At 39.4% G+C, this 27,366-nt stretch overlaps 1 protein-coding gene across 4 annotated transcripts in view; it reads left to right on the top strand.

The window, feature by feature from the left end:
- Window positions 1–27,366, top strand: part of ptprua (protein tyrosine phosphatase receptor type Ua) — a 354,316-nt gene that overhangs the window by 306,247 nt on the left and 20,703 nt on the right. For all 4 annotated transcript variants that reach the window (XM_073812654.1, XM_073812653.1, XM_065290946.2 and 1 more), the window contains 5 exons: window positions 4,925–5,022; window positions 6,197–6,313; window positions 6,441–6,595; window positions 9,882–10,017; window positions 13,199–13,348. In XM_073812654.1, coding sequence (XP_073668755.1) covers window positions 4,925–5,022; window positions 6,197–6,313; window positions 6,441–6,595; window positions 9,882–10,017; window positions 13,199–13,348 — 656 coding nt within the window. The remainder of the gene's footprint in view (window positions 1–4,924; window positions 5,023–6,196; window positions 6,314–6,440; window positions 6,596–9,881; window positions 10,018–13,198; window positions 13,349–27,366) is intronic.

The following is a 27,366-nucleotide window of genomic DNA, read 5'->3' as shown; positions in this document are numbered from 1 at the left end:
TTTAATTCATGTAGGTAAATTCACTTCTTTACCTATGAGCAGTTTGTGGCCTAGTTGTTTTTTAGTTTGTATGGTTAATGTCAGCATGATAAAGTTTGGCCCACATAAGAGGACATTTTTTTCGATCCAGCCCTCAGCCTAAATGGTTTTGACACCCCTGCCTTAGATTATAAAAAGTTATAATAATTCTTCAAAGAACCTTTGACTGAATGGTTCTTTGAGAAACCAAAATCGGTTCTTCTGTAACAATGCAGTGAAGAAGTTTTTAAGCACCTTTATTTTTAAAAATGTAGGTCATTTCTACTACAGCTGAATGTTTGTGGGGAATATTATTATATAGTTTATATCCCATAATAATTTCCCAGCTGACAGCATGAGGACACAGCTTAGCCTGGGTTAATGGAAGCAGCACTGCTTTTATAGCGGACAACAAACTTCTTGTTTCCATCATTAGTGGTGTTTAGTGTCGCTGTTAGTTATATACTGTACTGTAAAGCTGCTTTGCTACAAATACAAAATCTTAAAAAGTAGGCCTACTGTAGAAATACATTTGAATTGAAAAAAAAACCTAATCGATTTTTTAAAGCTCACACAACACACGCAGTTTCTGCTTATCTTATGTAAATCGTGAATACCTATAGAGTAGTAAAAGTCTAAGAGTCTTTAGTTTTATCAAATTTATAAAAGACATATCAGCTCTAGCAATTCTTTCCAAATAAATCCAACCCCCTCGAGGTGTACGGGCAGAGCGAGTCATGAGCAAGCAACACACAAAACATTATCCCACGATCTCTGGATAACTTATGATTCACTACATGTTCGTGTTGTTTACATGATATGCACTAACGTGCCGATTTCCAACATAGCACAGACATTTGATGCAGTTTTACTCACCACCTGCGACTCATGACCTGGGGTGCGTTTCCCTAAAGCATCGTTAGCCAACTACTGTCGTAAGTTTCGTCGTTACTGACAAAGTTCAATGATTTGGTGTTTCCCAAAACCATTGTTCAAACGAACATTCGCAAGCTGCATCGCAAACTTGTGTGGTTTGAATGACAGCTCTTCATCTGTCGTTAGAAGCATCGTTTCTTGTTATTATAATATGTAGACTTACGTTGATCATGCTTTTGAACAAAATAAGCAAAAAACAGATAGTATATTCTATATCCATCATTCTAAATTATATAAAATTTTAATTTTACGTCTTTAAGTTGTAAACAGAATTAAAGCGCTGCATTTGAAAACTGTGCATGTGCACAGTCACACCCTGGGGAATCCCTGGGAGGAGTGATGTAAGAGGGAACTTGCGCATGAATTAAATATCTTGAAAATAAAGAAGACATAACTAAATCAGTCTTCCGATGCTTATTTACAGCAATAATCTGACATTAAATCGATTTGCACAGCTTAATTAGTACTTCACCTCCCACCCCAGATAGCAAAAAATATCCGCAGGACTTCTTTTTGCCACCAGCCCTAAGCTGTCGGCTATAGGTGCGTCCCGCTGGCGGGGATGAAACGTTTGCCGCCGAATACGTCACTCCCCTTTCTTGCGATTTGCCCCCGGCATGCAGCCGGCGGACCGACTGCTTAATTTATGCAAAAGCGGCTGCCGCCTAGCCTGGTTAGCCAGACCTACATCAAGATGTAAGGTCTGGCAACTCTTCACACAAACGGCTCAATGCAAGGGGCGGGATATAAGGTTGTCCCTCAAAATGCCTCTGCACGCAATAGGATAGCGCTATGACCAATCAGAGCAACGAAGAAGGTGACGTAGTTACCGTAACCAGTCGGCAAAACTCCAAAAACACATCTTTCTTGCTTAAAAAGGACTTCAGTAGGGTTATTTGCTCTTCTCTCAAAGAAAAACATAAGTCTAAGTCCTCCAGAGTCGCGGCCAAAGCTGCTTCAAAAGAAAGCTGTTCGCCAGCAGCAGCAGCCATTCTTTGTTTTCAAGTAGGAACCGTTGCAGCTCTGTCGTCATCATGTTAAGCCCGCCCCACAGACGCTACACACGATGTGATTGGCCTGACCAAATTTTGGTTTTTGGAGCTGTTAAGTGTATTGTGAGTGCCTAGACTAAACCCTGGCAGCAAATATATTTTGCGGCCGCTAGGGTGCGTCTAGATTTCTAGGCTAGCTGCCGCCGGCAGTCCGCCGTCAGACCTGTTTGCGATTACGCCCTTATGACGCTTACTGCCTCCAGAGCACCGCTGGTGGTCCGCCGACTCATTGCTATCTGGGACGTGACATCATCAACTATGTTGTTAAACCAACATGGTTCAAACGACGAACGTGCGACAAAGTTACTATGCTTTCGGGAAACAGTCGTGACAAGGGAGTTTGTCTCTCCAGCTATGCATTGTACTATGTTGGTTCAGCAGCGAGTTACGTTGTTGAACGCACATCTGGTTGGGACCGCCCCATTTCACTGCATCCAGCGTTAAACAAACACACATGCGCAACTCATCTGCTACACCGGCTAAACAAACTATATCAATTGTTTCCACAATGCTGGGTGAAGCTGAACAAGCTTAATTTTGCCTCACAAACAACAGCACACTTCTTCTGTGACATTAATTTCGTGTCAGCTCTTGGTTGGTGTGTGCGTGCGTTATTCCGGTTAAATTGCCCATATAAGGACTTCCACTCCACTTACTAGCCCATAAAAGAAATAAAGCAAGATTGTTACTTGTGAATCTTTCATCTTTCATTTTGTACGAACCCTGGTGAAGTCATTCGGCACAGACATACTCTTTACGCACAGAAACAGCCTTTCAGCAGTGTGATTTCAGCTTCACTGAAAATACCCAAATTCTTGACTATTTTCACATTATGGGTAAGTATTTGTAATTATAGGTCATTATGGGTAAGTTCTTTCCTGGAAGTAAAAGCTGCTGTTCCTAAGAAAACATAAAATATAGCAAGCAGTAATTTTCCTTCAAGCATTGCAATTAACACAACTGAGTTAATGTCTCTACAATATTAAACTATGAAATTTTATATCAATAGTTAAAGTTAAATAAAACAAACAAATGTACATTTACTCTGCTGGCTAATTGGTTTTAATGTACAGATCTTTTCATTTACTGAACATATTCATACAAAACACGCAGAAAAGGCAAACCCACAATAATGTTAAAAGACCAAAAAAGACTAACAGCTACAAAGCAAAAAACTGCAAAAAAAAAAAAAAAAAAAACTACGAAAAACAACAACTCAGAGTGCTTTTGAACAACAAGGTAAAACGCTACTTTAAAGGAATAGTTATAATTGCATTATAGTATATAATGGCATTGGATAGTGCCCCATTTTTAAAGCTCCAACCATCAAAAACAAATCCAACAAATCAATTATTTTAACCCATTGATGGAGTAAATATAAACCTTTTCTGTGACAATTCAACCAAGTGGCTGGATTCATCTCTTTTTGAGCCAACGTTGGGTTGAAAATAACCCAGCATTTTTAAAATTCATTACCAAGGGCTACTTTTCATTTGGGGTGAACCATTAATTTAAAAGTCTTCTTCTAATGTATCTTTACTTTACTTACTTTTTTACTTAGCTGACGCTTTTATCCAAAGCGACTTACAATTGCTATATATGTCAGAGGTCGCACGCCTCTGGAGCAACTAGGGTTAAGTGTCTTGCTCAGGGACACAATGGTGTATCACAGTGGATTTGAACCCAGGTCTTTCACACCAAAGGCGTGTGTGACGTTAAAAATCACAAAATGATGTGACGTTAACGTGACGTTATCTATTTTTTGTCCAAATGGTTCAATTGAATGTAAAAGGGTTAAAATAAAAAAAAATGTGGATTTATTTTTTGCATTTATAGTGCAATGTCTGGTTTTCTTTCATTTTGAAAGAATATTTGGGGGAAAATTGCAAAAATGTCAATGTAGTGTAACCAGTCTGTGTCAATTGGTGTAACTAATATTTTTTTGAATGAAAATATAAATATATTTATAAAAAATGTGGAGTAAAATATAATCATCTAGTTTAGTGTAATATGATTTACATACATTTTTACATCATTTGTCAAAAATTATTTAGAAAACACAGCTGTTTTCAGCATATGTCAGGACAAATATTACACAAACGCATTAAAATGTACATAAAAAATAACTATTAAATTATATTTTTAAATGATTTTTCTTTGATTACGCTTACCTGCCTTCAAGGTGGATAAAATGTTTAATATTTCTCATTCTTTGGTGCAATTGGCGGTTACACCATTTGACATTTTCAGTCTTAACTTTTATAAAAAATGGTGCAAATGTAATTTTTTATTGCATCGAAACAATGTAAATACACTATGTGCATTGAAATAAACCTGATGCATGCTTTTAAAGCAACACTATGTAGTTTTTTTACCTTTAAATAATGTCTCTAAAATTATTTCAGTGATAGAACAACTTTTAACTGGACAAATTGTACTGTTGCTGCAACCTGAGCAGCCTCCTAGCTGCTACAAGCACACTCTGAAAGTGGCGGTGGAGGGTAGGAAACACAGCCCCGCCTCTCCCCCTGCCTGCAGAAGAGTGTCTGATACCAGGCATTGAGCTGTAAGTCATTTTTAAAATGGAAACTACATAGTGTTGCTTTAAAACAAGTTTTTTAAAAAGGTTTTTAATTTCTCATCTTGCCAAACCGTTTTTGTCACAACCCCCAATAACTGATCACAGGCAAACACCACAGACACTCTCACATTCGCTCTTACTCACTGATTTCTTACTGCCTAAATTTTTTTTTTAGGACCTGATATCTCCTTCATCCCACTAGCTTCCCACCATCGTTCCTTATGTAATACAGTAACTGTCCATCACTATTTCAGTTTGAGAGCCTCTATCCTCACTTTATCTTGTTCAAATAATTTCTCATCCTCCACAAAGCAAATTGTTCTGTGTGTTCCTGCAGGGCCTAAACAGGACATGATCTATGACTTCTGGCGCATGGTTTGGCAAGAGAACTGCTACAGCATCGTCATGATCACCAAACTGGTGGAGGTGGGGAGAGTGAGTAAAATAACTCTACATTTGCCCTGAGGTCGCCCGCCCCCACCGTCTGCCCACTGATAGACGCAATCCATTGCTGAACACTGAACGATGTGTTCAAAGCTGAGCGTTATTGAAGATCAACTTTACCAGGGCAAGCCATTAGCCAGAGCACATTCCTTCTGATCAATGATATTTAATCTGTCAAGCCCGTCTCCATTTTAACTTGGTAAAACTTGGATTACTGGTACAGCTCAAAGCAAATATGAACAGAAAGTAAACAAAATAGAGCATGAAACTTCATTTGTAGGTAAAAATACAGAACGTTTTCTACACAATGTTGATAAATGAGGCCCCTGGTGCCAAACTCTAATCAGCTAATTAACTCAAAACACCTGCAAAGGCCTTTAAATGAGCTCTCAGTCTAGTTCTGTAGGCTTCACAATCATTGGGAAGACTGCTGATTTGACAGTTGTCCAAAAGACGATCATTAACACCTTGCACAAGGAGGGCAAGACACAAAAGGTCATTGCAAAAGATGCTGGCTGTCCACAGAGCTCTGTCTCCAAGCACATTAATAGAGAGGCGAAGGGAAGGAAAAGATGTGGTAGAAAAAAGTGTACAAGCAATAGAGATAACGCACTCTGGAGAGGACTGTGAAACAAAACCCATTCAAAAATGTGGGGGAGATTTACAAAGAGTGGACTGCAGCTGGAGTGCTTCAAGATCCACTACGCACAGACATATGCAAGACCTGGTTTCAGCTGACGCATTCCTCGTGTCAAGCCACTCCTGAACAACAGACAGCGTCAGAAGCATATCACTTCTGGACTGCTGCTGAGGGGTCCAAAATTATGTTCTCTGATAAAAGTAAATTTAGCATTTCCTTTGGAAATCAGGGTCCCAGAGGAGAGGCACACAAAGTTTCCAAAATCAATTATGTGTATATAATGAATGAATATAATATACAAGTTTTACTTTTTGAATGGAATTAGTGAAATAATTCAACTTTTTGATAATATCTAATTATATGACCAGCACCTGTATATTATATATACTAAATGGTAAATATTACAAACTTTGTGAGGGTACCAAAGGTACTGTCCCAGTGACAGCGTTTCTGTCAAGTACTAATCAAATATGTGGTACTTGATTGGTATTGTAGCTATTGTGTGTGTGTGTTTGTGTATTTCAGATGAAGTGCTGTAAATACTGGCCTGATGACAGTGAGCTATACGGAGACATAAAAATCACGTTATTGAAAACTGAAACATTGGCAGAATACACAGTGCGCACCTTTGCCATGGAAAGGGTAAATGCATTCCAGATATAAAAAAGTAAAGTAAACCAGACAATAGTGCTTTTGTGTGTAATGAAGGAAACATTTTCTACAAAATAAAGAGTTTGTACAGTAAATGTGTTTGTTTGAATTACATCAGCGAGGTTACCCAGCCAAGCACGAAGTCTGCCAGTTTCACTTTACATCGTGGCCGGAGCACGGCGTCCCATTTCACGCCACAGGACTGCTGGGCTTCCTACGACGGGTCAAAGCGTCCACACCCCCTGACGCCGGGCCGGTGGTGGTTCACTGCAGGTAATGACACTTTACTTACTGTATGCATCATCCTCATGTTTGACTCCTCAAGGAAAATATTTCAATCATCATTAACACGGCGGCTTGATGAAAAGACAATGTGTTGACACGCAGTTTACAGAGTCTAATACTGACACAGAGACAGATGCGATTTCCCAAGACACCCATTTCAGTGACATCTGTCAGGTGGTAGTGACATTTTTATACTGTATTTCAAGAAAATTGCTTACAGCTATTTTAAAGGCGAAGTGGATTTTTTTCAGACAGCTTTCCTCTCACATCTGCCACACTACACTTTTCATCCATTGACTTCCATTCATACACATGTGAATTCGTCGGACCAGAAACGCAAGCTCGTGTGAAGAATTTGGTATTTTAAGATGTCTTTGAAATGTCCATAAAAATGTCCACTCTCTGATTTTTTCACAAATCACACCCTGGTAATACAATCAGAAATGTGTGAGCCACAGGCAGTACTCGAATTGAATCAGGTCTTATGGGGGGTCCCCACCATGCAACATGACATAGCAAAATTATATATAAAAAATAATGCTCCGACATCACATTTTGTAAACTGTTGTTTTTTTATTAAAGAACTACACAGATGCAGATGTCATTGGTTAATGTACACTATACTTTGATCCATAGCTGCAGGATTGGAAAAAAATGAAAAATTTGCTGAATGACGGAGCGGAGCAGAAGACCGCTGATGTTTTCATATGAGATAGGACTGACAATAATTATGAAATTATTAAAGAAAAAGTAAACCTAAATGCATCTAATTTATGTTGGTAATGTGGTATTTATGTGGTATTTTACTCTCTTTTTTTTAAGTTAAAATGAAAGGCAGGATAAACATTTTGTAAATGATTCATCATAACATTTTAAATCCACAATGTTAAGAACATCACACAAAGAAACAAAAAAGCATTTTTGATAAGTAAACCTAAAAAACAAACAAAAACAAATGTGATCCTGCCTGGGAATTCCCGGCAAAATTCAGCAATCTTATTTAATTTTGAGATTTAGGGTGTCAAAGTATTTATGATAAACCGACAAATTACATATAATTTGTGATTGTTGCTGTAAATGATAAAAACTAAACTTTATATACAATTCCTTAGACGTTAATTTATAACAAGGAAAATACTGAAATTAATGATTTTATAGATTTAGACTACGCCTGATTATTTTTCACGGAAATACCTGCTTGATTACTTTGACTTTGATCATCTATTTGAGTTTGTCAGAATTATCTGTACTAAAATAAAAATATCTTTAAGTATAATTTTGACATCTTATAGGGGGTCCCTAATGCCTTATGGGGGGTCCCGGATCCCCCCAGCCCCCCCCTCAATTCAAGCACTGGCCACAGGTCAGAGGACTCCGAATCATTTGGTGATTGGATCAAAGAAACCACATACTGCATGGAGAAAGTAGAAATGCTTGCCACCACGTCAACTTTTTAGTGAAAGCAGTGGATGATCGCCTGTTAACTATTAAAATAAATGAGATTAAAAATGAATTAAAGCAACAATCTTGCATTTCTTTAAAATCTATCCATCTTCCTTGAATAATTTAGCTGAATTGAGAGAGGTTTTGACATTCATGGAGATTTTTACTTAAAATATATCCTTAATTCTGGGAATAGTGATGAAATCTAATTGTTCTTAGACTTTTAAATTTTACACTAAGAGGCTTTGTGAATGCCGTCTCAGGTCCACATTTAATAAGCTGATCAGAGGTACTGTAGATCACTTATGACTTTGCCTAGATATTAAAGCTTTATTAAATATGTTAAAAATGTGCCATTCCTGGAATTCTTTATCTTTTTTACCCATGCGATATAACAATATTTTTAAAATATTTAAAAATTATGTTGACCTCAACTGACAGTATAGTCCATTTAAAACAGATTTTAATGTTATGTAGCATGTGTGGAACAAAGTGAACCTGTTTTTCTTTTTGCAGACTTGTCATAGTCCAACATCTCAAAGGCTATGTTCAGAATAGTATACTGCTCTTACTGTTTCTGCGGTATAGGTTGTAAACAGTGAACAGTAGGCTAATTTTATGTTTGTATAAGAGTATCCAAACCAAACATTCAATCCCATAATGCAGTGCACTCACATTTTTATGCAACTATTAGTATTATAAACCAAATTAAAATCAAATCAGTTTCTCGGCCAAGCCTTTGTGGGCCCCTTAGCAGAAGTCAATCCTTGATTTATTTTAGAAATGTGTCATGATTTAAAATTGCTGTTTAAAATGTTTCCCATCGAGTTACTGTTTTAAAAGTTTCATTTAATTTATATTTAGCTATTTCATTTTTTTAAAGGTGCAGTGTGTCGATTTTTAACAGCATCCAGTGCTAAGACTGTAATTGCAACCAATGGCTCAGTCCACAGCTCATCATTCCCTTTCGAAACACATACTGAAGCTATGGTAGCCGCCAAAGGACAAACATATCAACATATAATATAATATATATAATATATAATAATAATATATAAACATATTATTTAGACCGAAGCTAAGAATTTCTGTGCGTTTGCTGTAAATTATAAAGAGAAAAACACTTTATGGTGGTTCACCGGTCCAAGGACGTATCTTTGCTCCCTCACAGTTCTTACTCTAAAGAAAGGTGTTACTGTCGAATAAAAACAAGTTGAAGTTGAACAAAGAAGCTCCAGACATTGCATACAGGTTCATACAGCGATACTCAATACATATGTAAATCAGTACTAAAGACTCTTTTGCCCACTAGTGTTTTAAAAAGTTAACATAGTTTGTTATGATGTAATGTGTTCTTCAAAGTATCTTGCTTGCATAGTGTTTTCCAATTTACTAATAAAGATAATTTATTAGTAGGCCTTTGCTGCTATGAATCCTACTCACATTACACTTCTTAATGTTTTACCAGTTGACAGCCTCATATCATCAGTATTATGCTCCGTATCAACTGTGCTTTAAAATTTGAAGTGAAAGCTGTACCAAAGTCTTTTTAGGGAAGTGGCGCCATGTTTGCAACATATTTCTGATCAACAAATAAACCTGTCATCAGCTGTAACCATAATGTTTGTTTCTTATGCGCTAACCTTTTTTAGGTTGTCTCAGATATTCGCATGCGCAAAGGTTGGCAAGTGCCTCACAGGAGTAGAGCCTTTCCCAAAAGAATCATCAGTCTTTATCGATTGATGATAGATTTTTTTTAAATGAAAAAAAATCATTTGAACACCTACTATACTTTATAAACTAATCTCTCGCTCTGTCCGTCTGTCTGCAGTATGGGCGCTGGCCGCACGGGCTGTTACATCGTACTGGACGTGATGTTGGACATGGCGGAGTGTGAGGGTGTGGTGGACATTTATAACTGTGTGAAGACGCTTTGCTCACGACGTATAAACATGATCCAGACTGAGGTGAGACTCCTGTTTAAACTGTCATGAAAATTCACTTAAGCTGTACAGTAAAACGAAGGGCTGGTGACTTGCGTTAGTCTACAAGAATAACCTGCAGAAGCTAACAACATTAGTCATTAACATGCGGTTTTAATCCAATCTTACACCTGTCATTTATAAACGTGGACATTATTCTCCCTAATGAACAGCATTCATTCATAATTCATATTTTGTGCCTGGCTTTAACATCTATATATATTCTATTCAATAACAAGAACAAAGCACCTCGAAGGTTTCTTAGTAAAAAGATATTCAGAATCATTTAAATAGGGATATTTTTTATTTCTCTTTTGAAATTCGTTCGCATTCGTAACTCATGATGGATTAATGAACTGCACAAACGATCAAAGTGAATGTGTTTCTATTCTAGTAACTCCTCAAGGGGTCCAGCGGGGAACAACAAAGAAGAAACTATAACCTAATGTATAATCACTGTTCGCTTAATACCGCAAGAGCGTTTAAAACGTGCTTGGAATTTAATGATATAATGCATGAGATCTCTTGTGTCTTTGCTATACACTGACGCTTATAAGATGTGAATAGACATTAAAAAGCTGAAGGCCAATCCATTAGGCTTACTCTAAGACAATGAGACGAAACAATGTGATAATTTGTAAGCAATTAGGGCCTACAATGTTTCCCTGGTGAATGATAAAGGGATACAATCCAATAGACTTGAATGAAGGACATGGGCCATATATAAAGATCAGAAGACCATACACACTTAAATGGCACCTTTTCATTTGTCCTAGTAAAAAGCCACACTATTTAGCACATCCTTTTAACATCTACAAACATCAGATCAACATGAGACACTTATAATAATAATAGTTCGCAAAAACGTACTTTGTTGACCTCATAGCGGGTGATACAGTATGTCACAGATAAAACATGAAGATGATGAATAGGACATGTGGATTTGCATTGTTAAACAATATACATCTATTATCACTTAGGGTGTACTCACTTTTCTTGCCAGCGATTTTGACATTAATGCTGTATGTTAAGTTATTTTCAGAGGACACTTTTTAGTTTTGGCTCAATTTTTCAAAAAATATTTGAGTTTGATTAATAAAGCAATGGACCCCAAGAAGCAGTGCATTTTATAACAGCTAAGGGGCGTGGTTAGGCACGACGCGATATAACCCTGTTATAAAATGCACTGGTAACCCAACGCTTCGAGGGGTTTATTGCGTTTATAAAATGGTTACTTCATATGCATAACGTTAGCGGGATTTTATAAAATAAAACACAAATAAGTTGTAATTATATTAGTACAAATATTACTCTTCCGCCAAACAAAGTAGTTCCTTAGAATCAAGTGTGACTGAAACAGAGCGCTGATTTTAGTCTTTCATTTCCTTATGATTTCAGTCTTTGACGTGACCTTATTCAATCAATATTAAAGATATGAACAAAAATACATTAGACACACGATTTTTGATAAGACAGGCACATTTATTTTATTGGCAGCCAGCAATTATTCGTGTGTATGCTATTTAAAACAACGGTAAGAATTACGCTAACGTTAGTGGTTTTCATATCGTAAGTGATGAGGGGTGAGTTGTAACACAGCGTTATCATTAACCCCGCTGGGTCAAAATATTTTCAAGCCCACCAAAAAAGTTGCCAAAAGCTGCAGACATATTTCAAAACAATGCTATGTTTTAGTCAACAAGACACTGATTAAAATGACACGAAATTGGATTTGGTATCTCACACCCACCTTAGAAACCAAAAAAAAAAAAAAACATGATGAAAAAATGACATGCCACCAAAACACTCGTTCATCAATAACTCTGGAAAACATTATACATTTCCAATAATTTGCTGGAGATCGTCTTTTGGCAGCGTGAAAAAAATACCGGAAACAAAACGCTCAACCTTGTGCAACAATAAACAGTCCGTGTTACAACTAACCCTGCATTAGTTTTTTTTGACCCGCGCACCCCTCCTCTAAAATATATCCAGATTTCATTTCTATAGTATTGTCTCTTGAGAAGATGTGAGGGGTGTACTTACTTTTGTGAGATACTGTATATATGCAAAGAGTCTTTCACGACTTTATAAATATTTAACAGTGTGGACAAAAAATGTAAGCACTGCTTTGTAACTGTATGATGAAATGCTTACTGATGGGGTGTAATTAACATCCGTCACTTGACAGATGCAAGTGCTTTTAGTACAGTGGCAGGTAATTTTGCCAACCACTGTGACTGCGATTTGTAAGACATTTCAGATTGACATTAGACAAAAAAGTCTTTGCTCAAATGCAAGGATGTGAATCTTAATTATGTTTTGAAGAACAGACTAATGAAAAAAGCTGATGATGTGTGTTGATGCTGCTGCTCACACAAAGCTCTGCAAATAATGTCAACTATATTTGTGACCCATGAGTTGGAATGAGCACATTTTCAAAAATGAATTATTTATATTAATATACTTCAAACGATGCATTAATTGTTGGAATCTGACAAAAAATTACAGAGCAAGTCAGCAAAGTAAATTTTGAAAAAAATTAGACGATGCTCTTTCCGACTCATCTTGCCAGCTTGGGTCACATATGAAGAGGACAAATGCAAAACCCTCTGAGTACATGCACAAATCTCCTAACGGTAAAAGGCTCAAAATTCAGTCAATATCGTAATGTTGCGGTAAACCTCAAAAATACTCTTTGATGTATGCATGCCATTGTTCATCCAAGTCTTCTTCTGTGCAACTTAGGGTGTTTTAAATGAGATTTAAAGTGAATTAAGAGCCAATGTATGATAACCCATACTGGGAATGTGGCCTATTTAGCCCATCTAGTGTGCAGTGAACACACACAGTCGTCTCACTCTCTAACCATAGGGCCACAACATATTTCCTTGTATAGTAGTCAGTGTCTGCTGATGGCCATTTGTAGATAACTTTATGTGGGAATAATATAAATTTGATTCGCTTTGACATTTCCTTTCTAGGCTGCTAAATGAGGCTAATATTATTAATTTATCTGACATTTTGTCACATCATCTTTAATCAAAGCTTTTAATGAAAGTAATTAGATAGTTTTTGACAAGGCCCGATTTCTTTAAAGCCATTTGTTGTGTTGTTATGCTGTAGTTTGACCTGACGTGACTTTGTGGATGGCTTGGTTTTTCAGGAGCAGTATGTGTTCATACACGATGCCATACTGGAAGCCTGTCTGTGCGGAGAGACTTCAATCCCTATCAGCGAGTTTTCTCTCACCTATAAGGACATGTTAAGTGTGGACTCTCAGACCAACACCTCTCAGCTCAGAGAGGAGTTTCAGGTGATTTATCTCACATATACTGTTACTACTAAATTGTGTTTTACTGACAATAGTTTAGATGTTGTAAAACCACACAGCATTCAATTTTTCTTTATTTTTAAATATTTACTTGGCATCCCTCCATTAGAAATTATAATAGATATAATGGTCCCTGTCATGTGATTAGTAACAGCATGGTGCTTTTGAAAATGTATACAAAATATTGCCAATTATTTACATATATAAGTAGTTGCTGACAAAATGCAAATGAAGATCATCAATATATATTGCATCATTGTTTTATTATATACACTTTTTAAGTAAAAAAAAAAAAATAGTTGTATCTCAGCCAAATATTGTCCTATCCTAAAATGCATGAATGGAAATCCTATTTATTTAAAATTCAAATGATGCACTTCTTCTTCTTCCTTTGTTTTTTATGCCATTCCAGCATCTATGGCTATATTCATGCCAAGAACTGGTTAATCCGTACACAAGTTTTATTCAGACAAATTGATCCAGATGATGCACAAATCTTAATTTCAACAAATTGACCCTTATGACTTATTATAAAACGGGCAGTTCTGGTTCTTCATTCTGATTGGTTGAAACGCGTTCTAAGCCGTGATAAAATACACCGGTTACCTCACGGTTCAGACCACATTACAGAAGTATCACTGCGCCATTGTTGCTGCCTACTGATTTATGAAAATAAACACCACAGTCTTAAATCATATTTTTAATTTGTCTACAATTGCACAATTAATGGCGATATCCAGATAAATGTCAATAAATATTGTTGAGTCATCTCGTCGATAAAGAGAAAACGTTGTCTGAGGATTTTATAACTCAAGTTCATACGTCCGCTATTATCCACTGGGTGGCGATCTTACCCAACTTAAACACTGACGCATTCACTGAAAACACCGTGTAGTACTGTTCATGGCTCCGTCTGAATCTGATCTCTTACTAAAGTTCTTCACAAAAATGGAATTATCTCCGCTTTTAATAAAAAAATTTGAAAGGTGATAAGAGATCAAATGAAGGTAGGATGAAACGTTTTTTTGTTTGTTTTTGTTTCAAAGCGGATGGTCTGTCCTTTCATTTGATATTTTATGTTTATTTAAAGAAGATAATTTTCTGGAAGGCATTAAACTAAAACTGGGTGGCAACTTAAAAAAAAAAAAAACGCTGACGGGGAAAGAGTTCAGCATGCTTCCAAACATATTTGATCATCACTTCAACAGTTGCACAATATAAATGTCAATATATAAATTAGATGAATGGTGATTTATAAAATAAACACCACAGTCTTAAATCATATTTTCATTGTGTCTTTGCTGTGTCTGTGTTGGTTGGGAACTGAGCTCTGTTTCAGTCACACTTGATTCTGAGGAACTACTTTGTTTGGCGGAAGAGTAATATTTGTACTAATATAATTACAACTTATTTGTGTTTTATTTTATAAAATCCTGCTAACGTTATGCATATGAAGTAACCGTTTTATAAACGCAATAAACCCCTCGAAGCGTTGGGTTACCAGTGCATTTTATAACAGCTAAGGGGGTTTAGGCACTCTGCTTCGCGTCGTGCCTAACAACGCCCCTTAGCTGTTATAAAATGCACTGGTAACCCACTGCTTCTCGGGGTTTATTGCTTTATTACACAAAAGGTAGAAAAGCTGTCGCTGGGGTGGTACCCTTTTAAAAACTACATCTTTGTACCTAAAGGGTGAATATTAGTACCTCAAAAGTACATATCTGTACCTGAATGGTACATATAAGGACCTTTTTAAATGGTTCAGTCCCAGTGACAGATTCTGTAACTTTTCCTTACAGTGTACCATTAATAACTTTCTGAACCCTTGTGGGTTGTTCAAATTCACACTTTCGGGTTGTTCGTGTACGAAAACGGCCACTAAATTCAACGGCTGTAAAGATTATCTTATTTTTTTTTTTCTGTTAATCAACCTCAGAACTTATCAAAACTACCAAATGTTTACAAAATTTCCATCATTTTAACTCTTTAATTGCCAAGTTCATAGGTGGTGTCACTGATTTGGGGAAAAACACACAAATTGACCGATTTTCAATATAAAAAGTTGATTGTGGACTGGATTTTTTTACCTTTTTCACAGTCTAGGGTATGCCAAAGATTAGTAAAAACTTTGGCTTTGTTGCATTTTTTGTTTTTGTGCAGCATCAGTTTTTATTTTTTTCTTCCTAATTATTATAAGACATGTTTTGATTGCAGAGCCATGACACCTTATTATCATGCATTCTTGATTGTTGGTTGTTTTTCCTTTTGCTAAGAGGTCAAATTTAAAATTCATTTTTACTGTTGATCACCATGTGGCACCCTTAACCCTTTGTTAGGCCTTTGCAAAAAACAGAGCTTGATTTCTGGCTTGTACAAAAAGCAAAAATGGCTTCAACAACCCATAAGGGTTAAATAAATAACATGATACAAACTGTACATACAAACAACACCTTTACAGTCACAATTATATAAATTACATTTATTTGAAATTGAAACATGATAATGCGTTCACAAAGAGAGATTATTTATAGTGATTAACTCATTATATTCCACTCTGTTCTTCATACGAGGTTATCATATGGTTTTAGAGTACATCACTAGTTTTATGTAACTCTTTAATAGCTTTTTTTTGGGGGGGCAGCTTTTCCAATGAATTTATTTGACTGTACACTGAATAAAATACAACTGTTTTTAATTGAATTTAAAACTATTTAAAGTGTCAGTCTGTAACATTTTTTCAGTTTAAAATGAACAATAATCATTGAATATGTAGAAAAAAAATGTGTTTAAAACGGTCTCCTTACCTTACCCCAATTTACAATGGTAAGCTTATAATAATGATTTATAATTTGAGGTGTCCAGACAGTTTTCCTGGGAAAAAGTTTAAAAAAACTTTATTCATCTTTGCGTGATGATGTCACGTCCGTAAACAAAGAAGAGGAGCTGGTGGCTTATTGCATGTGCTCCGGATGGGAGTGTGTAGGTTGTTTTAAAAAACATTTGCTTTGAAGTGTCTTCTAGATGGCGGCGTTTAATCTATAAAGTGTCAAAAGATGATCATCTGGGAAACGGTATGTCAGTGTCAGTTTATTACGTTCTTACATTTAGGGAATCATCTGTTAAAACAGTGAAAGCTCAAACTGCGAGCTTGTGGTAAAACAAGAGATAATTTAAGCCGGGCTTTTCAACATCTGAAAGGATTAAATACTGGAGTAGAGAAAGATTCATCTGAACCGGTAAGGCATCTGTTGAAACACTTGCGTTATCATTTAGTCAGAACAAACATGGCAAATATATTACTTTACTTCAATGTTTCCCACAGGCTTGTTGGCAAATCAGCTGGGGTGGATGGGTGAAAATAGATAACTAATATGGGTTTAGATCGGCCGTTTTTGGATGCAGATGTACTAGGATGTATAGTGACAGATCCGCTCTGATGTGTTGATCACAGACATTCGATTCATCCGCACAGAGTAGCACAACGCACGCAGAGAAAATGACTCCGCTAATAACTGCACTTTTATATTTCAATCAGAGATGGCGATAGAGAGGCCAAAGTTACAGACTGCAGATTTTAAAAAAAAATAAAAATAAGTGAAATTTTAAGACAATTAGTATGGCTAACTTAATATTTCAAGCTGAAAGAACTCAAAGCTTTGAGTTGGTTGATAAAACAGCGAGCACTGGATAATGAGCACGCTCAGTTCAAAGGTATTTAGTAAGATGCCATTTCTTCCACATCATACTCAAGGGTTGCCCTACTCTGTGATTGTTTTTGTATGCGGTTCTTACATGTAAATTTTACTAAATGCAATAGATGAGATATGAAATTTCAAATGTTATTTTTGCATTTTGACACCATAAATCAAAAGTCTTAGTTCATGTAGCTATTTGACATACAAAATCCCTATACACTTTTTAAAGTTTACTGAATGTAAAATTGTAAGTCAGAATGTTTTGAGGAATACCCATAATCACTTGATGTAATATTACCACTGCGATGTGAGCGTAATAAGAACCTAAGTGCAGTTTAATGAAACATAAAACAAGAACAAAGCAAACACAAAGCATGGCATGCCAGAGAAACTCACTTCAGCAGAACATACATTAAACAAAGCATGACAAAGACAATGGGAACATGAGTAGGGTTGCCAACTGTCCCCTATTAGCCATTATTTTTCCTGTATGCGACGTCCCGCAACTTGGCAAAACTGAATAAACTCAAAAAGCTTTGCAGCCAGTTGCTTTATTTTTTTAAGTTAACTCAACTTTTTATTTTTTTACAGTGTACTTTTATTTGTCTGTTATGCTTTTTGTTTTTTTGTGAATAATCGGGTCGTTTTAGGGCAGGGCTGGGGTCAGATGCTCCAGAATACCTTTTACACTACATTTGGATGCACAAGGCAAACCAATGAATTTAATGAAGTACAATGCACATTGAAAAGGGGTCTTCAAAAAAAGTGATGCTGATGGGTGCGACTAAATGAGTTGTGAGTGTAAAGGCATTGCTTTAATGGAATCAAGGAGAATACTTTTTTTTTTACCTATAAAAAAAGACCAGTGTGTCATAAACCTATCACTGACCTTAAGTCCAGAGGGCTTTCACAATACATCACGTCTCAAAGCAGCATTACAGAACTTTATTACATTTTAAAGCACAAGCATTGCTTTAGTCAGGCTGATGTACTGCAGGAGAATTGGAATCGATCCAATTTTACATCAAAAATATGATCAAACTGATCAGTTGAATTAAAATGAATAACTTTTCTTTGTGTAAATTAGCTTGACTGACTTAAAATGAGTGCATGTAGCTGTTTCTTTAAAAAAAAAAAAAAACTTGCTCTTATTTTTTTCAATATAGCAGATTGACCCTTTTTTTGACCCATAATCTGAGACAATATATAATCCTGCACATGATTTATTCGTTTTATGAAGTTATTATCCAGCGATTACATTCTAATGACTCTGAAGTAATGTTGTGGAGTCAGCTAATGCACTGTAGATGATACCTGTTCAAGTACATTGAGCACATGTGATTGCTTTGATCCAGGAAGAGATGAATGATGTACTGTTACTGTGCTGTTCAGATAGGAAGTTCAGATGAAACACGCTGACAGAATTAAAGCAATTACCCCAACTCTGCAGAAAGCAAAACTACCAAAGCATGAGACACCCACAGTCTGTTAAATATCAATCTGATGAGTATTGCACTACCAACTGAAAGATTTGTGCAACGGCAACACAATTTTCATTAAAATTTTCTTGCATCTTATTGCTACCTGTCCCAACTTTTTTTGGAATGTGTTGCTCTCATGAAATCCGAAATGAGTCAATATTTGGCATGACATTTCTAAATTTCTTACTTTCAACATTTGATATGTTATCTATATTCTACTGTGAATAAAATATACGTTTATGGGATTTGTAAATTATTCCATTCCTTTTTTACTCACAATTTCTACAGTGTCCCAACTTTTTCTGATTTGGGGTTGTACTATACCGTGTACAGGACTACAGGTACACAAGACGACACCATTGATATTTATAAGCATCACGCAGAAAGGATCACTCTCTGATTCTGACAATTTAAAAACAAATAAAATCTTATTTTGACCATCAGAGCCAGCTGCAAATTATGAGAGTGTCCAAGTTGAGACTGTGATCAGCGGGGTGAGCGAACACTGACGCCCGCTGGTCACACCTGGAACTTACACATCCAAATGTTTGAATAGGCGCTATCTTTATTATTCAACTGCAGATGTGAATATTATGCATATACACTCACCTAAAGGCTTATTAGGAACACCTGTTTAATTTCTCATTAATGCAATTATCTAATCAACCAATCACATGGCAGTTGCTTCAATGCATTTATGGGTGTGGTCCTGGACAAGACAATCTCCTGAACTCCAAACTGAATGTCAGAATGGGAAAGAAAGGTGAATTAAGCAGTTTTGAGCGTGGCATGGTTGTTGGTGCCAGACGGGCCGGTCTGATCAGTTACTGGGATATTCACGCACAACCATTTATAGGGTTTACAAAGAATGGTGTGAAAAGGAAAAAGATCCAGTATGCAGCAGTCCTGTGGGCGAAAATGCCTTGTTGATGCTAGAGGTCAGAGGAGAATGGGCCGACTGATTCAAGCTGATAGAAGAGCAACTGTGACTGAAATAACCACTCGTTACAACCGAGGTATGCAGCAAAGCATTTGTGAACCCACAACACGCACAACCTTGAGACCCCACCGGGTACCACTCATCTCCACAACAAATAGGAAAAAGAGGCTACAATTTGCATGAGCTCACCAAAATTGGACAGCTGAAGACTGAAAAAATGTTGCCTGGTCTGATGAGTCTCGCTTTGTGTTGAGACATTCAGATGGTAGAGTCAGAATTTGGCGTAAACAGAATGAGAACATGGATCCATCATGCCTTGTTACCACTGTGCAGGCTGCTGGTGGTGGTGTAATGGTTGTTTCTGACCATGCCCATCCCTTTATGACCACTATTTACCCATCCTCTGATGGCTACTTCCAGCAGGATAATGCATCATGTCACAAAGCTCGAATCATTTCAAATTGGTTTCTTGAACATGACAATGAGTTCACTGTACTAAAATGGCCCCCACAGTCACCAGATCTCAACCCAATAGAGCATCTTTGGGATGTGGTGGAACGGGAGCTTCCTGCCCTGGAAGTGCATCCCACAAATCTCCATCAACTGCAAGATGCTATCCTATCAATATGGGCCAACATTTCTAAAGAATTCTTTCAGCATCTTTTTTTTTTAATCAATGCCACGTAGAATTAAGGCAGTTCTGAAGGCGAAAGGGTGTCAAACACAGTATTAGTATGGTGTTCCTAATAATCCTTTAGGTGAGTGTATATTCTTGTGTAAACTAATTTTACAACTACATTTTGTGACCCAGAAACAGTAATATTGAGAAACGGCTATTACATCCATTGAGATCTGACATTCAAAACAAACAGCTGAAAGTGTTACCTGACATTTTGAGCTTCAAATCCATGGCGGAAGAAAGTGGTTCCTCACAAAAGAGATACTCCATTGTTGTTTTCTAGTTTTCAAACTTGTGCTGTCGAACTGTTGTATAAAAGCAATATCGCTCTCAGAGTCGTGTGATTATAGCTCTCTGGCCTAATAATAACCGTGATGATTTAGAGCTATATCATACTCAAGCGATATTGCTTTAATATATGATTGTAATATATAGCTTTCCCAAACACTCAGTATGTGTGAAGTCAAGACACGTTCTTTTGTTTTTGTCATTTTATAAATCTGTTTGCAGTCCTCAAATTTTACTGACCCTGCTTTTATGAACACTCCCGTGTACATCTCAGATTAAACCGGTAACTCAATGTGATAGATAATACTAAATTGCTGCACATTTGGGAGGTATAGTCACAGTTGTAGTCACAGGCTGCACCAACATAGCCCCCATACCCTTTAATAGTGCACTATTTGAGGGAACATCCATTTTTAGTGGTGTCCAAAATCATAGCGGACAATATTTAGTGCACTCATTCAACTCCACAGAGCCGATGTACACTAACAGCTAGCCCGCTACTCTCCCAGCAAGGCTTGTGGTTTTCATGTTTCAGCCAAAATGTGTTTTAAATATATGGGTCAATGATGTGACGTTAATTATTTTGTGTCCATGTGGTTCAATTAAATGTAAAAGGGTTTAACTTTCAAAATAAATTTGCAGATTATTTGCATACATTCACTTATTTTGGGAACAAGTCTAAAGGGGGGTGCACACCGGCCGCGCAGCTCAGCGCCGCGTCTAGGACAACTCGGAGGTATTGTAAACCAGGGGCCTCATTTATCAACATTGCATAGAAAATGTTCTATATTTGTACCTACGAATGAAATTTAGAATGTGCCTAAGTACAAAAAAATCGGGATTTATCAAACGTGCGCACGGGGTTCATACGCACATCAGTAAGTAATCCTTGATGATAAATCCCACTTGTTCTTAAGCATCATTCTCGTGCACGTTCATGGTCATTTGCATTCCGAAACGCCTCCAATGAACCATATACAGTATGGTGACAACACCTCCCGTTATAAGTCACGTGGTTGTGTTTTTCCCTCATCGCAATAATGGCAAAGAGAGCGAAAAAGAGGAACTTTACAGACACAGACATTGAGTTACTGGTGGATGAGGTTAATAACACATCTGTTTGGTTCACTTAGTACGGGAGGAATGACTAACAAAAGTAGGGATGCACCGAATCCAGATTTTTTAGGTTCGGCCGAATCCCGAATCCACCGTTTAAGATTCGGCCGAATCCGAAACCGAATACCGAATCCTACTCGCATCCTTATTCCATTAACACAGTAAAACACATTAATGAATTATACAACGTCCACAGCATGTATCTTTCATTTTATTTAATTTTAACTGTACATTATGCCAGGATGACAAGTTGGAAAACTATTTTGACAATTACCATAAGCCTATGCATAATGAAAGCGATGCGTTGCGACACGCTCGTTTTTCCAATAAGCAAGCAGCTCCACGCTGAAAACAATATTTAACTTTGAGTGAGAAGCTCCGCTCGTCAATGTCAGTTTTCACACGGCCGTCCAATTACAATGGAGGAGGGGCGGGACATTACCACAGCAACCAACCGGCTCACAGCTGAAGCATCACAGCTACCAAGCGCTCGGCTGAAAAACAGCTGGCATTTGGTGTCCTCAAGGCGTTTTCAGCCGTGTTTAAAAGTTTTGGTGTGTCCAGCCCCTAAAGCTCACCGAAAGAAAAAGCTCATCTCCACGTCAGCACCCGATGTGTGTAATCAACGGCCGTGTGACGTCGAGCAGCGTAGCGCAAGCCTAGGATTCGGTTCGGTGGAAAAAAATTCTAGGATTCGGCCGAACCCGAACCCCGTCAAAAAGCCCAGTATTCGGCCGAATCCGAATCCGAATCCTGGATTCGGTGCATCCCTAAACAAAAGAAAACAAATCTGCATGGGAACATGTTACCAGTGAGTTTAATTCCGTTGGGTATGAGAACACTTCTAGAAATAAAAAAGTGGTTTGACATTAAATTATCAGCCAAAAAAAAAAAAAACGCGTCACAGCACACCGACGTGAAATCTCTAGGAGGACAGACAATGACAGAACTTTCCTTGGACAGCCGCATAACCAGCATCATCGGCGCGATCTCTGAAAACGCGCTCCCGGCGGAATGGATAATTTGCCAAGTCTTCCAATAATGCAAGATAAGCCATTGCACTGTGTCAAGCATTTGACGGAGCTTTCTTATATAGGGTTAGACACTTATTTCATTAATTAACTTCAACACTGATTTGCAGTTACTTTATTAACAGTAATCATTTTTAACACCTGGGGGTGAATAATAAATAGGCAAAGTGTTCTTTTAACGCTGGGGATGGACGGTCCTGTGTAGTATCGCTATTCTACCACTAGATGCTCTGCATATGCATACTCCGAGATGTGCGTATATTTACACACATTTCTATGTATAAGTAATTTGATAAATTCCACACTTTGCGTAAAACTGTTCTTATGCACACTTTACGCACACTTCTGTTCGTACGCCCGCTTGGTAACTGAGGTCCAAGAAGTGGACATTAAATAGTGCAAACTTCGTCAGATAGCGTCAACTTCAAAATGCTAAAATACATTAGCAGCTAATGTCACAGGAGTGACGATCTTTTAGGCGGAACCAAAAATTGGGAAGTTTTGGTTCCGCCCGGATGTTTCGTTCGGGTTCGGGCTCGGGCTGCATTCTGTCGGGCTCCGGACATTTCGGGCCTAACTTTTAAGGCCCGATTACAGCTCTAATACAGGGCCCTATCTTGCACCCAGCGCAATTGACTTTGTCAGTGACGCATGTATCATTTGTATTTTGCACCGGCGCACAGCAGGTTTTTCCCTCCACAGAAGCACGTCGGCAAACTAGGGAATGAACTTGCGCTCCCTGGGCGGTTCAGCGCAAAAAAAGAGGCGTGTTCCGGCCCAAACCATCCCTGATGCTATTTTGCAGTTTCAAAAAACAATTGCGCCACTGACCAGAAAAAAAAAGTTTAAAGTCAGTGGCGCGTTGCGCATTATGCTATTTTAAGGGCGCATGCTTGACCATAATGTATAGCGTGCACAACGCGCATACACTTTGCTTATCTAATCTACATTGTTACACTAAAAAATATTAATACACGAGATAAGGGAAATCATAGTGGTGAGCATTGTGGTGATAGTTTTTATTTATTGTGTGGCTGCGTTAAAAAATTCTCATGCAAATAACGATTAAAATATTTTCATAAGTTTGTTGTGTGGCTGTATTACGTTTATTTTATGTAGATGTCACAGGAGTGACGATCTTTTAGGCGGAACCAAAAATTGGGAAGTTTTGGTTCCGCCCGGATGTTTCCGCCCGGACCGGTAAGAGAAAACACCGGACATCCGGTGGCGTCGCGAACGCTGTAATCAGCCAAACTACACACAGCTGGGAGCTATTAAGAGGAGCGCCGGGTGATTGGAGGAGAACAACACCTAGGGGAGTATTTAAAGACAAGTTAAACCACAGTCTTGGCTGAGGTTATCCGCTGTTGTGTTGGTGTGTATTGTAGCGCCGAGTTGGGCTCGCCGGATACGCTATATTTGGATCGTTGTATTGCTCTCTCTCTCTATGTTTGGATCGTAGATCGATGTAAATGAGGATATCGAAGACCTTATAGGTGAAGTACTAGACGGACACTGACATTGGATGAGAGAAACGGAAGAAGAGGAAAAACTTACCGTTGTGAGTATACATCTGTGGAAAAGTGGTGTTGGTGGCTGGAAAGCGCCCTGTCTAGGTACCTGGAGTTATTATAGCGTGAAGTCAACCTAGGACGAAGAAAGACAGAGATTGTGAGTAACCAAATCCCTTGAAGTAGGTGTTTGTACATATTTGACCTATACATCGTTTGAGTGTTTTTAAGAGAGATTGAGTGGCCCTACCCCTGTACCAGCGTGGTGGGTGAGCCGAAGGTCTCGTGTGAAAGCAGCTACAGTGACGACAACAAACAAACACTAGGCCGTCTACCATCACCCTATTCTCGCCCAGAGCGAAGTGGAAGAGGATGGGTGTCTATTGTGTGCACTGAGCATGGTGGGTGAGTCTTTGGAAATTTTCACTTGAAGTGGTGCTGTGTAATGCCGTGTATTGCAGTGCGAGTGCTGTGTCTTGTTTGACGTAACCCCGCCTTCAGTCACTCGTCCCGGGACGACGAAGAGGAAAGAACGGCGCTAGAGAATACCTGTACAATAATGCTGTAGTGTGTTTTCAGTTTCACAGAATTACAGAGTGGCGGCGAAGAACCGTGCGAGTGGCAGTGTGTGTGAGTATTACACCTACTATTGTTACCTTACTTGTGGCCTGTTCATCATCACAGAGTAGAGGCGAAAGAGATCCGCTGGCCCGAGGTCTCGACGAAAGGGCGCCCCGGTCCAGTTTTCGATTGACCAACGGGTCTCGAGGAAAGGGTAGCGCTCGACCCGGTGTGCCGGCGTGGCTTTCTCGCCCCTCTGTCCATCAACGAGTTCGCCGAGAGGGTCTTGGCCCCCGGCGTCCCATTACAAATCATTGCCAAATCGACGCATTGCAGAACCAGCCAGCGTAAGCCCGCCACCCTGTAAGTTTCCATATTACCTGTTATGTCTGCTGATTGACAGGAAAGTGAGTGAGTCGTGAGAGCTGTGAAGAGAGTCGTACCTACCTAGGAGCTGTAACCAGCGTAGAGGTGAGCGAACGCCTTGAAATCGATTCACTGTGTCCCTGTATCCCAGCAGCCGTCTGTGGAGAGAAAGAGAGCCAGCGTGAACACTGAGATATTGAGCTGTGGAGAGAGCCATACCTACCTAGGAGCAGTAACCAGCGTAGAGGTGAGCGAACGCCTTGAAATCGATTCACTGTGTCCCTGTATCCCAGCAGCCGTCTGTGGAGAGAAAGAGAGCCAGCGTGAACACTGAGATATCGAGCTGTGGAGAGAGCCATACCTACCTAGAAGCTGTAACCAGCGCAGAGGTGAGCGAACGCCTTGAAATCGATTCACTGTGTCCCTGTATCCCAGCAGTCGTCTGTGGAGAGAAAGAGAGCCAGCGTGAACACTGAGATATTGAGCTGTGGAGAGAGCCATACCTACATAGAAGCTGTAACCAGCGCAGAGGTGAGCGAAAGCCTTGAAAACGATTCACTGTGTCCCTGTATCCCAACAGTCGTCTGTGGAGAGAAAGAGAGCCAGCGTGAACACTGAGATATTGAGCTGTGGAGAGAGCCATACCTACCTAGAAGCTGTAACCAGCACAGAGGTGAGAGAAAGTCTTGAAGTCGATTCACTGTGCCCCTGTATCCCAGCAGCCGTCTGTGGAGAGAAAGAGAGTCAGAGGGAGTGCCGAGGTACTGAGCTGTGAAGAGAGCCATACCTACCCGGGAGTTGTAACCAGCGCAGAGGTGAGAACAACCCTCGAAACCGATTCACTGTGTCCTCGTGTCCCAGTTGGAGTCTGCGAAGAGAGAGAGAGAATAAGGAAGGAGAGTGAGTCAACGAGCAAGGATCTGTGGGAAGTAGACGGTGCACCGCCGTGCGCTAAGTAAAGGTACACTGACAGGAAACAAACCCATACCAGCACTCATTGTGTTTTATTCTGCCTCCAGGAAGGAAGAGGAGCGCGCCACGGGTAGAGGGAACCCGAGGCGGGAGCCAGTTCCCCCACGTAAAACCCCCCTCACCCTCAGTCATTCATTTGGCCGTGGCCCCCTGGAGGGCGGATCCTGATTTTAGTTTTAATTTCCCTTTCCCAAGTCCCCATATATTTTAACTATTTAAATAAATAAAGAATATTTTATACTTACTTGTACTCGTTGTTGTCTGGTCATTGGGTTGGTTAGTAGCCAGCCCCTGGCTTGTGACAGATTTTGGCGTAGTCGGCAGGATTCCACCTCGAGTTGAGTAACCAGACTAGCCCAATGACCGACAACGCGGGGCCCGCAGCCCAACCCCGTGCGGTGCCTGTCTTTATGGGCAGCCCTTGGGTCCAAAAGTATGGAGGGACAGAGTCGGGAGTACGACTAACGGAATGGAAGGCCCAGTTGGAGTATCTAGCCGACCTGCAAGGCCTTAGTGTAGCCCAGCGGCTCCAGTTCGTGTTAAACTCCCTAGAGGGAGAAGCGCGGCGAGAAGTACAGGCCGCCCCTGAAGCTGTCCGAACCAGCGCCCAAACTATATTTCAGTTTCTCACCGAGCAATATGGTGACCACACCCCCGTAGCCGTCCTCCGTTCCCAATTCTTTAATAGTAAACAAGGCCCCCGACAACCCATTAGAGCTTTTGCCCTGAGACTGCGAGAGCAGTTCACCCGGCTACAGGCCCGCCGCGATCATGGATTGGGAGATGGAGAGACTTTGCTGCGCGACCAATTCCTTCTGGGGATGAAAGAGGGCCCCGTGAGACAGAGTCTGAGGGTCCAGTTTCGGAGAGACCCCTACCTCACATTTGAAGATCTAAGGAAGGAGGCGCTAGCGTTGGAGGGCGATGAGGTCGAGGTGAGTGAGACCCCAGTATGTGCGGCTGTAAACGAAAGCGTGCCACCACCACTAGAGCGCACGGATTGGAAGCAGGCTCTGAAAGTAGAACTGTTGAAGGATGTCCGGGAGCAGATGTCAGAATTATCTAAAACTCTTCTGGGAGAGCTGCGCCAAGGTAGGGCGCGGGAGGAGCCAAGGCCGGCACCCCGAGAGCGAGTATACTCGGAGAGGAGCCGAGAGCCGCCGGGACGCCCAAACCGCTATAATCGGCCCCGTTTCGAATGGGATGACCAGGGGCGACCGATTTGCAACCGTTGTGGTGAGCCAGGGCATTACAGTCGTCAGTGTGGGCCTCGCAGGGCATCTGAAGGGGGTTTTTAGGACGACCGGCCACAGTGGGTCGTGTGGCCGGGACCCCTCGAGAAGACCCGGGAAGAAGGAAC

The sequence above is a fragment of the Paramisgurnus dabryanus genome, chromosome 19 (assembly GCF_030506205.2).
Source record: "Paramisgurnus dabryanus chromosome 19, PD_genome_1.1, whole genome shotgun sequence".
Classification (NCBI taxonomy): domain Eukaryota; kingdom Metazoa; phylum Chordata; class Actinopteri; order Cypriniformes; family Cobitidae; genus Paramisgurnus; species Paramisgurnus dabryanus.
The sequence above is the reverse complement of the archived record's forward strand: the minus strand, read 5'-3'. Positions and strand labels throughout refer to the sequence as shown.